Genomic DNA, 14,667 nt, shown 5'->3' with positions numbered 1-14,667 from the left:
TTCCTTCTAAAACTATTCCAGTCAATAGAAAAAGAGGGAATCCTCCCTAACTCATTTTATGAGGCCAACATCATCCTGATACCAAAGCCTGGCAGAGACAAAACAATGAAAGAGAATTTTAGACCAATATCCCTGATGAACATTGATGTAAAAATCCTCAGTAAAATACTGGCCAACCAAATCCAACAGCACATCAAAAACCTTATCCACCATGATCAAATGGGCTTCATCCCTGGAATGCAAGGCTGGTTCAGCATATGCAAATCAATAAAAGTAGTCCATCATATAAACAGAACCACAGACAAAAACCACATGATTATCTCAATAGATGTAGAAAAGGCCTTTGACAAAATTCAACAGGCCTTCATGCTAAAAACTCTCAATAAATTTGGTGTTGATGGAACGTATCTCAAAATAGTAAGAGCTATTTATGACAAACCCATAGCCAATATCATACTGAATGGGCAAAAACTGGAAGCATTCCCTTGGAAAACTGTCACAAGACCAGAATGCCCTCTCTCACCACTCCTATTCAACATAGTGTTGGAAGTTCTGACCAGGGCAACCAGGCAGGAGAAAGAAATCAAGGGTATTCAATTAGGAAAAGAGGAAGTCAAATTGTCCCTGTTTGCAGATGACATGATTGTAATATTTAGAAAACCCCATCATCTTGACCCAAAATCTCCTTAAGTTGATAAGCAACTTCAGCAAAGTCTCAGGATACAAAATCAATGTGCAAAATCACAGGCATTCTTATACACCAATAACAGACAAACAGAGAGCCAAATCATGAGTGAACTCCAATTCACCATTGCTACAAAGAGAATGAAATACCTAGGAATCCAACTTACGAGGGATATGAAGGACCTCTTCAAGGAGAACTGCAGGCCACTGCTCAGTGAAATAAAAGAGGACACAAGCAAATGGAAGAACATTCCATACTCATGGATAGGACGAATCAATATTGTGAAAATGGCCATACTGCCCAAGGTAATTGATAGATTCAATGCCATCCCCATCAAGCTACCAATGACTTTCTTCACAGAATTGGAAAAAACCGCCTGGATTTATTTTTAATTATTCATGTAGAAATGTGGTATTTTGTAAACTACTCATTTCCTCTAGAGCCAAAACCATCCAGTGAGTAATTAATTTCTTCGTAATTTCATTCAAAGTCGGTAGCTTTTACCCCCTAAGCACTAAAAGCTGCACAACGTTTTGGAACTTTTTAATGTAATAATTCCTAGTACCAAATATATGACAGTAATAAAATTATTGTAGTTTCTTTTTTTTCAAGATAGCAGATTGGAGGCAAGTGTTACAATGCTTATTCTATTTGAAAAGACAAAATAGTGTATAGCGATTCTCACTGTGAACTTTTTTTTCTGGGAAGCAATGCAGGAACTTAACAGGAAAACTGAAATAAATCATAGATCCTTTGAAAGATGTGGCAGCTGCAGCCCATACTGTGAGCCATGTGAAAAAGTAAGTCTTCAGAGTGTGAAAAGCAGAGAGAATGCCTCCAGGATATACACCCCCAGTGGGCAACCTGGCAATCTGCCCATAGGGGAAGGCCTTAACTCTACCCAGTGCTAGAACTGATTTAAGGAGTAATGGGGAATATGAAAGTAGGAGCAGTGTAGGAAGAGCCTTGCAGTCATTTTCGATCTCCAGTCTGAATCAAGGGAAGCCATTCCTGACTCTGTGTCATGGGGGAATCTTGCAAAAATCTGCTAGCTAACTCAGGCATGGAGAAGGTGGGAAGTGTGCTGCGGCCACAAGTGCAGGAGCTGCACACCCTAGCTTTCCAGGCAGATTGGGAGAAGCATGGCCTGAAAGCTGTGGTTGCAGTCTCTGTGGGGAAGGCTTATGACCTGGGGCATTTTGAGTTCTGAGCATTAAGTGCCTAGAAGATAGATAGCTGCTGCTAGCCGGTGAGATTTGCTTTGACAAGTGCATGGGCACTGGATGGGCTTTACTGCCACCTGCTACTTCCCACTCCCTGTACAAACTCATTTGTACATCAGAGGCAGATATGCTTCTCCATAGAACATTACTCTAGTGGCCAATGAATTCCTCTGATCCTCACTGGGGCCACTGCTGCCCTGCATGGGTAGAGTCAGAATGTGGAGCTGCCTTGTGGAGCCCCCACATGGCTTTGCCCCTCTGCTTGCCCTGATAACTTAACACAAAGGACAGAAATGTTTGGGAGCTCTATAGCTCCACCTGTCACCTGAGAAACCACAATATCTCCCCTGAGTAACATAAGGCAAGTACAAATCTCACCACTAGTACCACAACTGGCACTCTTTTGCAAGCACCACCTCCTGGCTGGAGGCCGACTGACACAATGCATTGCAGTAACTCCAAGTAGAACAACACTGTGTTCAGGAAGGAGAGAACTCGTGCATGACCTCTGCTATCACTATTGTCTGTATCATCCTGGCTACCATCCTGGCTAACCAGAGGTCCTGAGTCTCTCCATGTGACCCGTTCGTTACTACTACCACCAGCATTTGAGAAAGCCAATACACTAAGGCTGTTTATACCAAGGAATCTCATAGAGTCTATGACCCTTCCCTGCCATCCCCATCAGAGATGGTGCTAGTACCTGATGCTGGGAGACTTGAGGAATTGTCACATCAGTGGATCTCTTGCAGACTTTCCCTAGCACCAACATGGAGTGTGGCAACTCCACTGGGTTACTAGACCCAGAGGAACAGCAGCATTCATAGTAGCCTGGATCTCAGGGACTCCTAGTCCTAGGGGAAAGGAAAGTTCGCCACATTAAGGGGACACTCCATGGGACAAAAGAATCCAGATGGCAGGCCTTGAGTCCCAGATCTTTCTACTCTTGAGAAGTTTCTTTCTTCCTGCAGAGGCACAGTTGCAGTACTGGGTTCAGAAGGGAAAGTCTGCAGCTGTACCCCAACAGTCAGGCAGCTCTAGTGCTCATGAAGAGTCTTGGAGAAGGGGAATTCTTTTTCCTCCCATCCACCACTGCAGACACAACCGGGTCTTCTCTTATAGGTGCTCAGCATGGGTGCTCCTAAAGACAACTTTTTCAAAGATTTCAGGGTGACTGCATCCCCACAGGAGGAGCACCTTCCAGGTTCAGGTGTGGATGAGAGGTAGAGTCACAACTCCTCTATACTTGGAACATCAACATTCCTGAAGATGGAAATAGGTGCCTGTCTGATTGAATAGCAGGAATACTGGAACACTGGATCATTAGTGTGTCTGGAATGTGGATTGCTTTCCTGCTGCCCTGACACAGGTGCTGAAGTAGCTCCCACTCTTCACCCCGATAACACCTCAGTGTACTTCTCTGAGAGCTTCTCCCAACCTCCAGCCAGCTCTGTCAAGGCTGTGACCTCTGCCTGCCATTACATATTGCATTTACCCATCTGCTTTCACAACCAGTTTCTAACCTGAGACACCTATCCTACTGGCATGAAGCCTGAGTTGTTCAACCCAGTAAATAAAATGCTGGGGAATAAATAAATAAATCAAAAGCACACATCTTGGGGGAACAAAGTAGGGTTCAAGAGACCTCTGTTATTCCAACTCCGTAGGAGACAGTGAACTTGCTGACACACTGAGCACATTGCTGCTACAACAAGCATCTGAGAAGGCTATCATGCAAAGACTCTCTATAACTAAAGCTCTCATACAGGGTCTTCACTCCTGAATGTACCAATAACTGATTTAGGCTACATTAAACTATAAGCTTTAAAGTCACAGTCTTAAGGGGAAAAAAGAAATAAAGAAAAAAACCACAGTCTTACAACATAAATTCAACAATAATTAGAAGAAATAGTATAACCAAATGAGAAGGAACCGGAAAAATAATTATGATAATATGACAAAACAAGGTTCTGCAATACACCCAAAAGTTCACACTAGTGAAATCACCCAGTGGGTTCTCCTTGCCTGCTGCCTGCAGAGAGCCAGTTTATCAAGACAGGGGAACTGTAATAGAGAAAATGTTATTAATGCAGAGCTGGCTATATGAGAGACCAGAGTTTTTTATTACTCAAATGAGTCTCCCCTAAACTTGGAAATTGAGGGTTTTAAGGACAATTTGGTGGGTAGAGGACAGTGAGTCAGGAGTGCTGATTGGTTGGGTCGGAGATGAAATCGTAGGGAGTCAAAGCTGTCTTCTTGTGCTGAGTCAGTCCCTGGGTGGGGGCCACAAGACCAGATGAACCAGTTTGTTGATTTGGATGGTGCCAGCTCTTTCATCAAGTGCAGGGTCTGCAAAATATCTCAAACACTGACCTTAGGTTTTACAATAGTGATGTTATCCTCAGGAGCAATTTGGGGAGGGTCAGAATTGTGTAGATGTAGCATGAGTGGAGTCCAGCTGCATGACTCCTAAACCATGGTTTCTAATCTTGTGGCTAATTTGTTAGTCCACCAAAGGTAATCTATTCTCCAAACAGGAAGGGGATTTGTTTTGGAAAAGGGCTGTTATTGTCTTTGTTTCAAAGTTAAACTATAAACTAAGTTTTCCCAAAGTTAGTTCAGCTTATGCCCAGGAATGAACATGGACAGCGTGGAGGTTAGAAGAAAGATGAAGTTGGTTAGGTCAGATCTCTTTCACTGTAATAATTTTCTCAGTTATAATTTTGCAATGGAAGTTTCACTAGCTCTCTAGCAATATATCCAAACCAAGATGAAATCTTTGAAATACCAGAAAATGAATTCAAAAGATTAATTATTAAGGTACTCAAGGAGATACCAGAAAAAGGTGAAAACCAACATAAAGAAATTTTGAAAAAATCAACATGTTAATGAAGAACCTATTTTAAAGGGAAAAAATATCAGAACTTCTGGAAATGAAAGATACATTTAGGGAATTACAAAATGGTAGAGGTTTCAACCATAGGCTAGAACAAGTAGAAAAAAGAGTTTCAGTGCTTGAAGACAAGGCTTTTAAATTAACCCAGTCAGAGAAAAATAAAGAATAAAGAACAGAAAGGAACAAAATCTCTAGGAAATAAGGGATTATGTAAAACAGCCAAACCTAATAATAATTGGAGTTTTGAGGGATAAAAAAAAGTACAATGTTTGGAAAATTTATTTGACATACTAGAGAAAGGTGAAAATTAACATAAAGAATTTAAAAAAAATTCAGGATTTGAATGAAAAAATTTCTAAAGAGATAGCTATTTTAAAAAGAAACAAATCAGAACTTCTGGAAATGAAAGACACATTTAGGGAACTACAAAATGCAGTGGAGGTTTTAACAATAGACTAAAATAAGTAGAATAATTTTTTGAGGAAATTGAGGAAAACTTCCCTGGCCTTGTTAGTGATTTAGATATCCAAATACAAGAAACCCAAAGAACTCCTGGGAGATTCATTGCAAAAACAAAAACAAAAACAAAAAACACAAAAAACAAAAAACAAAACACGAAGGCATATAGTCATCTAGCTATCTAAAGTCAATGTGAATGAAATAATTCTAAGAGCTGTGAGGCAAAAGCATCAGGTAACCTGTAAGGGAAAACCTTTCAGACTAACAGCAGACTTCTCAGCAGAACCCATACAGACCAGAAGGAACTGGGGTCCTTCCTATCTTTAGCCTCCTTAAACAGGATAACCATTGGCCAAAACTTTGTATCCAGCAAAACTAAGTCATTTTCAGACAAATAAGTGCTGAGAGAACTTGTTACTACCAGACCAGCCCTACAAGAAATGCTGAAAGGAGTTCTAAATCTTGAAACAAAAGACCATTACACACCAGAATAGAACGTCTTGCAAACATAAAACTCACACGGCCTATAAAACAATAACACAATGAAGAAAAAAAGTAGGTAACAATTCATGTGATGACTGGAACAGTATCATGATATTAATGTTGAATGTAAATGGTGTAATGGTCCACTTAAAATATACAGATTGGCAGAGTAGATAAAAAGTCACAAACTAGATATCTTCGGCCTTCAAGAGACTCACTTAACATTGAAGGATTTATATAAATTCAAGGTCAAAGAATGGCAAAAATTAATCCATGCAAATGGAAACCAAAAGTGACCAGGAGTAGCTATTCTTATATTAGATAAAACAATAAACTTTAAAGCAACAGAAGTAAAAAATGACAAAGAATATCATTATATGATGATAAAAGGATCAATTCAACAAGAAGATATTATCATTTTAAATTTATATGCACTTATCACTAGTGCTCTCAGATTTGTAAAACAATTACTACCGGACTTAGGAGATAGAAAGCAACACAAGAATAGTGGGGGACTTCAACACCCCATTGACAGCACTAGATAGATGATTGAAACAATCAGCAAAGAAACAATGGTCTTAAACACTGTAGAATAAATGGACTTAACAGATATTTACAGAACATTCTACCTAAGAATTTAAGAATATGCATTCTTCTCATCAGCACATGGAACATTTTCCATGATAGACCATATGACAGGCCACAAAAATGTCTCAATAAATTTGAAAAAATAAAAATTATAGCAAGTATCTTCTCAGATCACATCAGAATAAAACTAGAAATCAACTCCAAAAGAAACCCTCAAAACTATACATGTATGTAGAAATTAAACAGTCTGTTCCTGAATGATTTTTGTGTTAAAAATGAAATCAAGTTGGAAATTTAACAGTTCTTTGAAATGAATAATAGTGACTCGAGTCATCAAAACTTCTGGGGTACAGCAAATGCAGTGCTAAGAGGAACGTTTGTAGAACTAAATGCCTACATCAGAGCCTGGAAGACCACAAACTGACAACCTAATGTAACACCTCAAAGAACTAGAGAAACAAGAATAAAGTAAGTCCAAAACTAGAAGAAAAGAAGTAACAAAGATTAGAGTAGAATTACATGAATTTGAAACAAAAAATCAATACAATCAATACAAAAGATCAATGAAACGAAAAGTTGGTTCTTTGCAAAGGCAAATAAAATTGATAGAACTTTAGCTAGAATAACCATGAAAAGAGGAGAGGAGATTCAAATAAGATCAATTAGAAATAAAACTGGAGACATTACAGCCTACACCACAGGAAAATGAAAGATCATTTGAGACTGCCATGAACACAAACTAGAAACACAAACTATGCACACAAACTAGGAAATCTAGAGGAAATGGATAAATTCCTGGAAACATACAACTTTTTTTAGATTAAGTCAGGAATAAATAACAACCCAGACCAGACCAATAACAAGCAGCAATATTAAATCGGTAATTAAAAATTGACAATAAAGAAAAAAAGCCCAGGTTCAGATGGGTTCACAGCTGAATTCTACCAGGCATTCAAAGAATTAGTACCAATTCTACTGATGAAACTATTACAAAAGATTGAGAAAGAGGGAATCCTCCCTAACTCATTCTATTAAGCCAGTTTTACCCTGATATCAGAACCAGGAAAGAACATAACAAGAATAGAAAACTACAGACCAACATCTCTGATGAATATAGATGCAAAAATTCTCAACAAAATACTAGATAACTGAATCTATCAGCACATCAGAAAGATAACACATCATGATCAAGTGGACTTCATTCAAGGTGTGCAGGGATGGTTTAACATAAGCATGTCAGTAAATACGATTCATCACATAAACAGAATTAAAAACAAAAACCATATGATTATCTCAATAGCTGCAAAAAAGCATTTGATAAAATCTAGCATCTTTTTTATGATTAAAAACCCTCAACAAACTAGGTATAAAAGGGACTTAGTTCAAATTAATAAGCACCATCTATGACAAACCCACAGCCAACATTGTATTGAATGAGGAAAAGTTGAAATCATTCCGACTGAGAACTGGAACAAGACAAGGATCCCCACTTTCACCACTTTCCATTCAGCGTAATACCAGAAGTCCTAGCCAAAGCAATCAGGCAAGAGAAGGAAATACAGTGCCTTCAGATTGCAAAAAAGGAAGTCAAACTATTGCTGTTCACCAATGATATGATTATATATCATATAAAACCCTAGAGACTTCTCAAAAGTGTTGGCTGTATAAGCCTAGAGATAAGATTAGATTTGATAATCAAATTCAGTAACGTCTCAGGTTACAAAATCAATGTATACAAATCGGTAACACTGATATATGCCAACAATGACCAAACTGAGAATGAAATAAACTCAATCACCTTTACAATAGCTGCAAAAAAGATAAAATACCCTGGAATATACTTAACCAAGGAGGTGAAAGATCTCTGTAAGGAGAACTACAAAACACTGCTGAAAGAAATCATAGATGACACAAACAAACAGAAACACATACCATGCTCATGGATTGGGAGAATCAATATTGTGAAAATGACCATACTGCCCAAAGCAATCTACAGATTCAATGCAATTCCTATCAAAATACAAACATCATTTTTCACAGAATTAAAAGAAACAATCCTACAATTTATACGGAATCAAAAAAGAGCCTGCTTAGCCAAAGCAATGCAAAGCTAAAAGAATAAATCTGGAGGCAGCACATTACTGTACTTAAAATTATACTACAAGGCTGTAGTTATCAAAATACGTAGTACTTGTATGAAAGTAGACATATAGATCAATGGATCAGAATAGAGAATGCAGAAATAAAGCCAAATATTTACAACTAACTGATCTTTGACAAAGCACAGAACAACATAAATTGGGAAATTGACACCCTATTCAATAAACGGTGCTGGGAAAACTGGATAGCTAAATTCAGAAGAATGAAACTGGACCCCTACATCTCATTTTATATAAAAAGCAACTCAAGATGGATTAAAGACAAATCTAATACCTGAAACCATAAAAGTTCTAGAAGATAACCTCAGAAAAAGTCTTCTGGACTTTGGCTTAGGCAAAGAATTAATGACTAAGTCCCCAAAGCAAATGGAACTAAAACAAAAATAAATAAATGAGACCTAATTAAACTACAGAGCTTCTGTATAGCAAAAGAAATAATCACCAGAATAAACAGACAACCCACAGAATGGGAGAAAATATTGCAAACTATGCATTGGACAAAGGAGTAGTATACAGAATCTACAAGGAACTCAAACAAACCAGCAAGAAAAAAAACAAATAATGTCATGAAAAAGTGGGCAACTGACGTGAATAGACGTTATAAAAAGAAGATATACAAATGGTCAACAAACATATGAAAAAATATTCAACATCACGAGTCATCAGGGAAATGCAAATTAAAACCACAATGAGACACCACCTTACTCCTGCAAGAATGACCATTATTACTATTATTATTTTTTTGAGACAGGGTCTCACTCCCTCACCCAGGCTGGAGTGCAGTAGTGTGATTATGGCTCACTAAAGCCTTGATCTCCCAGGCTCAAGTGATCCTCCTACCTCAGCCTCTCCAACAGCAGGGACCACAGGCATGTGCCACCACACTCAGCTAGTTTTTGTATTTTTTGTAGAGATAGGGTTTCACGATGTTGCTCAGGCTGATCGTGAACTCATGGGCTCAAGTGATCTGCCTAACTTGGCATCCCAAAGTGGTGGGATTACAGGTGTGAGCCACTTCACCCATCCAATAATGGCCAATGTTAAAAAGTAAAAACAAACAAACAAACAAAAAAACAAAGAAACAATAGATGTTGGGTTAATGAAAAGGGAATGCTTATACGTTCATGGTAGGAGTGTAAATTATTACAATCTCTGTGGAAAACAGTGTGGAGATTTCTTAGATGACTAAAAATAGATCTATGATTTGATCCAGCAGTCCCACTACTGGGTATTTAACCAATGGAAAATAAGTCAATACATTAAAAAGACACCTGCATGTGTATGTTTATTGTAGCCAAATTCACATTTGCAAAGATATGGAATCAATCTTGGTACCCACTGACCAATGAGTGGATAAAGAAAATGTGGTATATATACACCATGGAATACTACTCAGCCATAAAAAAGAGTAACCTAATAGAGTAACATAATATCTTTTACAGCAACTTGGATGGAGCTGGAGGCCATTATTCTAAGTGAAGTAAGTCAGGAATGAAAAACCAAATACTGTATGTTTTCACTGATAAGTGAGACCTAAGCCATGGGTACACAAAGGCACACAGTGATATGGTGGACTTTGAAGACTCAGAAAGGGGAGGGTGGGAGGAGAATAGGGATAAAAAACTACTTATTGGGTACAATGTGCACTACTTGGGTGATGGGTGCACTAAAATCTTAGAATTCACTACTATACTATTCATCCATGTAAGGAAAAGCCACTTGTACCCCAAAAGCTATTGAAATAAAAATTATTACAAAAGTAAGTTATTTTTCAGCTTCAAACAATTTAAAAACTATGTAAAAATAATAACCCTGCCTTAGATGTTCTATATTTAAAGGCTTTCACATTTTAAAAGATGTGACTGTGATTGTTCTATTTTTGAAAGTGATAAAAGCTACCTATATTATCTGGAGTGGATAGGTTGGAATAATATCATGTGGAAAAATGTGGAGAAATGCCATCTTCAGCATTTTGTGTAGAGAGGCAGATCGTGTCATAGATGCATTAGGGGGGTAATGGATGTTTTAGTAAAGTAATGTTACCAAAAAATTGGACAAAGAAAGAAAGATGTTTATTCTCTACTATGTGTCAAATTCTGAAATATTAACTGTGAATATCAAATTCTGAAATAAAAACAATAAAATGTGTAAAATATGGGAAAATAGATTCTTATCCCTTTTACATATACAAAGGTTGTTGCTGCTGTTTATTCTATTTAATTAAATGAATACAAATAAATTGTATGACAAATTAGAAAGAGTATCACAAGGATTAATTGCTCATTAAAATATTATGTTACTAGATTCCTCTAACCTATTAATTTAAATCTTCAATGCGTATAAAGAACTATGATATATAAAAGTGAGTGGATCAATTCGCTTAGAAAATATATTAACCCAGAATTGCCACATAATTAAATGGTTAATTGTGAATATATTTTTATTAATAATAAATTGTAAAACAATACTATATAATTGGCTAAATATCTTATTATTGAGATAGAACTTGCTGGTTATGAAATACAACATAGCTAATATGTTTAAGTGATGTGTGCAGATCCATTATGCTTACCTAGAGGTTCACATAATCAATTCTTTTTCCATTTTAATATCTCATTGACTTAAAGCTTTTTATTTCTGTATCACATTTGAAAATTTTATTTTTTATGAATATGTGTCTTTAATGCCAGATAATATTGACGACCTTCATTGCAAACTTATTATTTATAGTGCCTCTTGAATTGATAAAAATAAATGATGTACTCTTTTTAACCCCTTCTTTCAACAGGCATGTTGGCATTCACAGGGTGGTGGAATTTCTGATGAATTACCTAACCTGACTAACAAATATGCTGCTTTCTTGTCAAGAGCCAAAAGAACTATGAAAGTATCAGATATGGTAAGAAGACTCCTACAATCAAATATTTTCATTATCTAGAAATCATGGAGGAGGCTGCATAACATAAACTTTATATTAGGACCTGAGTGAGGTAACTGGTAGCCTGCTGTAGCCTCCTTGGCTAGACTGATACTTTTATATTTTTAAAGTTCAACAAAATTCTTCAAGCTATGCCAAAGTCTAGAATTGCTATATGAGAGATTATTACATGGAATATCCCTTGTAGGGTCAGAGAACATTCATTCTTAGGACATATAGAAAGGCTGAACTTGTTGTGTTGTGTATGGAGTAAAATATTTACTAGGTTCAACTCATTTTACTCATAGTGCAAATGTTTTCTCTTTTCAATGTGATTTCTTCTTGAAATCTAAGACTCCTCAGTGATTTATTTTTATTCCTGTTGACCTGCATGTTAAATGGTGTGGCTATAAATTTTTCTGAATTTTCTTTTTTTTTCCCTTCTTTTTATTTATTTATTTATTTTTATTATTCTTCAAGTTCTAGGGTACATGTGCATAACGTGCAGGTTTGTTACATATGTATACTTGTGCCATGTTGGTGTGCTGTACCCATCACCTCGTCAGCACCCATCAATTCATCATTTATATCATGTATAACTCCCCAATGCAATCCCTCCCCCCTCCCCCCTCCCCATGATAAGCCCAAGTGTGTGATGTTCCCCTTCCCGAGTCCAAGTGATCTCATTGTTCAGTTCCCACCTATGAGTGAGAACATGCGGTGTTTGGTTTTCTCTTCTTGTGATAGTTTGCTAAGAATGATGGTTTCCAGCTGCATCCATGTCCCTACAAAGGACACAAACTCATCCTCTTTTATGGCTGCATAGTATTCCATGGTGTATATGTGCCACATTTTCTTAATCCAGTCTGTCACAGATGGACACTTGGGTTGATTTCAAGTCTTTGCTATTGTGAATAGTGCCGCAATAAACATACGTGTGCATGTGTCTTTGTAGTAGAGTAATTTATAATCCTTTGGGTATATACCCAGTAGTGGGATGGCTGGGTCATATGGTACATCTAGTTCTAGATCCTTGAGGAATCGCCATACTGTTTTCCATAATGGTTGAACTAGTTTACAATCCCACCAACAGTGTAAAAGTGTTCCTATTTCTCCACATCCTCTCCAACACCTGTTGTTTCCTGATTTTTTAATGATTGCCGTTCTAACTGGTGTGAGATGGTATCTCATTGTGGTTTTGATTTGCATTTCTCTGATGGCGAGTGATGATGAGCATTTTTTCATGTGTCTGTTGGCTGTATGAATGTCTTCTTTTGAGAAATGTCTGTTCATATCCTTTGCCCACTTTTTGATGGGGTTGTTTGTTTTTTTCTTGTAATTTGTTTGAGTTCTTTGTAGATTCTGGATATTAGCCCTTTGTCAGATGAGTAGATTGCAAAACTTTTCTCCCATTTGTAGGTTGCCTGTTCACTCTGATGGTAGTTTCTTTTGCTGTGCAGAAGCTCTTTAGTTTAATTAGATCCCATTTGTCAATTTTGGCTTTTGCTGCCGTTGCTTTTGGTGTGTTAGACATGAAGTCCTTGCCCATGCCTATGTCCTGAATGGTACTACCTAGATTTTCTTCTAGGGTTTTTATGGTATTAGGTCTAACATTTAAGTCTCTAATCCATCTTGAATTAATCTTCGTATAAGGAGTAAGGAAAGGATCCAGTTTCAGCTTTCTACTTATGGCTAGCCAATTTTCCCAGCACCATTTATTAAATAGGGAATCCTTTCCCCATTTCTTGTTTCTCCCAGGTTTGTCAAAGATCAGATGGCTGTAGATGTGTGGTATTATTTCTGAGGACTCTGTTCTGTTCCATTGGTCTATATCTGTGTTGTGGTACCAGTGCCATGCTGTTTTGGTTACTGTAGCCTTGTAGTATAGTTTGAAGTCAGGTAACGTGACGCCTCCAGCTTTTTCTTTTGACTTAGGATTGTCTTGGCAATGCGGGCTCTTTTTTGGTTCCATATGAACTTTAAAGCCGTTTTTTCCAATTCTGTGAAGAAAGTCATTGGTAGCTTGATGGGGATGGCATTGAATCTATAAATAACCTTGGGCAGTATGGCCATTTTCACGATATTGATTCTTCCTATCCATGAGCATGGTATGTTCTTCCATTTGTTTGTGTCCTCTTTGATTTCACTGAGCAGTGGTTTGTAGTTCTCCTTGAAGAGGTCCTTGACATCCCTTGTAATTTGATTCCTAGGTATTTGATTCTCTTTGAAGCAATTGTGAATGGAAGTTGATTCCTGATTTGGCTCTCTGTTTGTCTGTTACTGGTGTATAAGAATGCTTGTGATTTTTGCACATTAATTTTGTATCCTGAGACTTTGCTGAAGTTGCTTATCAGCTTAAGGAGATTCTGGGCTGAGACAATGGGGTTTTCTAAATATACAATCATGTCATCTGCAAACAGGGACAATTTGACTTCTTCTTTTCCTAACTGAATACCCTTGATTTTTTTCTCTTGCCTGATTGCCCTAGCCAGAACTTCCAACACTATGTTGAATAGGAGTGGTGAGAGAGGGCATCCCTGTCTTGTGCCAGTTTTCAAAGGGAATTTTTCCAGTTTTTGCCCATTCAGTGTGATATTAGCTGTGGGTTTGTCATAAATAGCTCTTATTATTTTGAGGTACGTTCCATCAATACCGAATTTATTGAGCGTTTTTAGCATGAAGGGCTGTTGAATTTTGTCAAAAGCCTGTTCTGCATCTATTGAGATAATCATGTGGTTCTTGTCTTTGGTTCTGTTTATATGCTGGATTACGTTTATTGATTTGCAAATGTTGAACCAGCCTTGCATCCCAGGGATGAAGCCCACTTGATCATAGTGGATAAGCTTTTTGATGTGCTGCTGAATCTGATTTGCCAGTATTTTATTGAGGATTTTTGCATCGATGTTCATCAGGGATCTTGGTCTAAAATTCTCTTTTTTTTGTTGTGTCTCTGCCAGGCTTTGGTATCAGGATGATGTTGGCCTCATAAAATGAGTTAGGGAGGATTCCCTCTTTTTCTATTGATTGGAATAGTTTCAGAAGGAATGGTACCAGCTCCTCCTTGTACCTCTGGTAGAATTCGACTGTGAATCCATCTGGTCCTGGACTTTTTTTCGTGGGTAGGCTATTGATTGTTGCCTCAATTTCAGAGCCTGCTATTGGTCTATTCAGGGATTCAACTTCTTCCTGGTTTAGTCTTGGGAGAGTGTAAGTGTCCAGGAAATTATCCATTTCTTCTAGATTTTCTAGTTGATTTG

The 14,667-nt window shown here is 37.5% G+C and overlaps 1 protein-coding gene across 1 annotated transcript in view; it reads left to right on the top strand.

Moving 5' to 3' along the window:
* The window catches only part of STPG2 (sperm tail PG-rich repeat containing 2), a 683,119-nt gene that overhangs the window by 177,328 nt on the left and 491,124 nt on the right, over positions 1–14,667 (top strand). The window contains exon 10 of the mRNA XM_033214857.1: positions 11,282–11,392. Coding sequence (XP_033070748.1) covers positions 11,282–11,392 — 111 coding nt within the window. The remainder of the gene's footprint in view (positions 1–11,281; positions 11,393–14,667) is intronic.

The sequence above is a fragment of the Trachypithecus francoisi genome, unplaced genomic scaffold (assembly GCF_009764315.1).
Source record: "Trachypithecus francoisi isolate TF-2019V2 unplaced genomic scaffold, Tfra_2.0 Lachesis_group1, whole genome shotgun sequence".
Lineage (NCBI taxonomy): Eukaryota > Metazoa > Chordata > Mammalia > Primates > Cercopithecidae > Trachypithecus > Trachypithecus francoisi.
The sequence above is the reverse complement of the archived record's forward strand: the minus strand, read 5'-3'. Positions and strand labels throughout refer to the sequence as shown.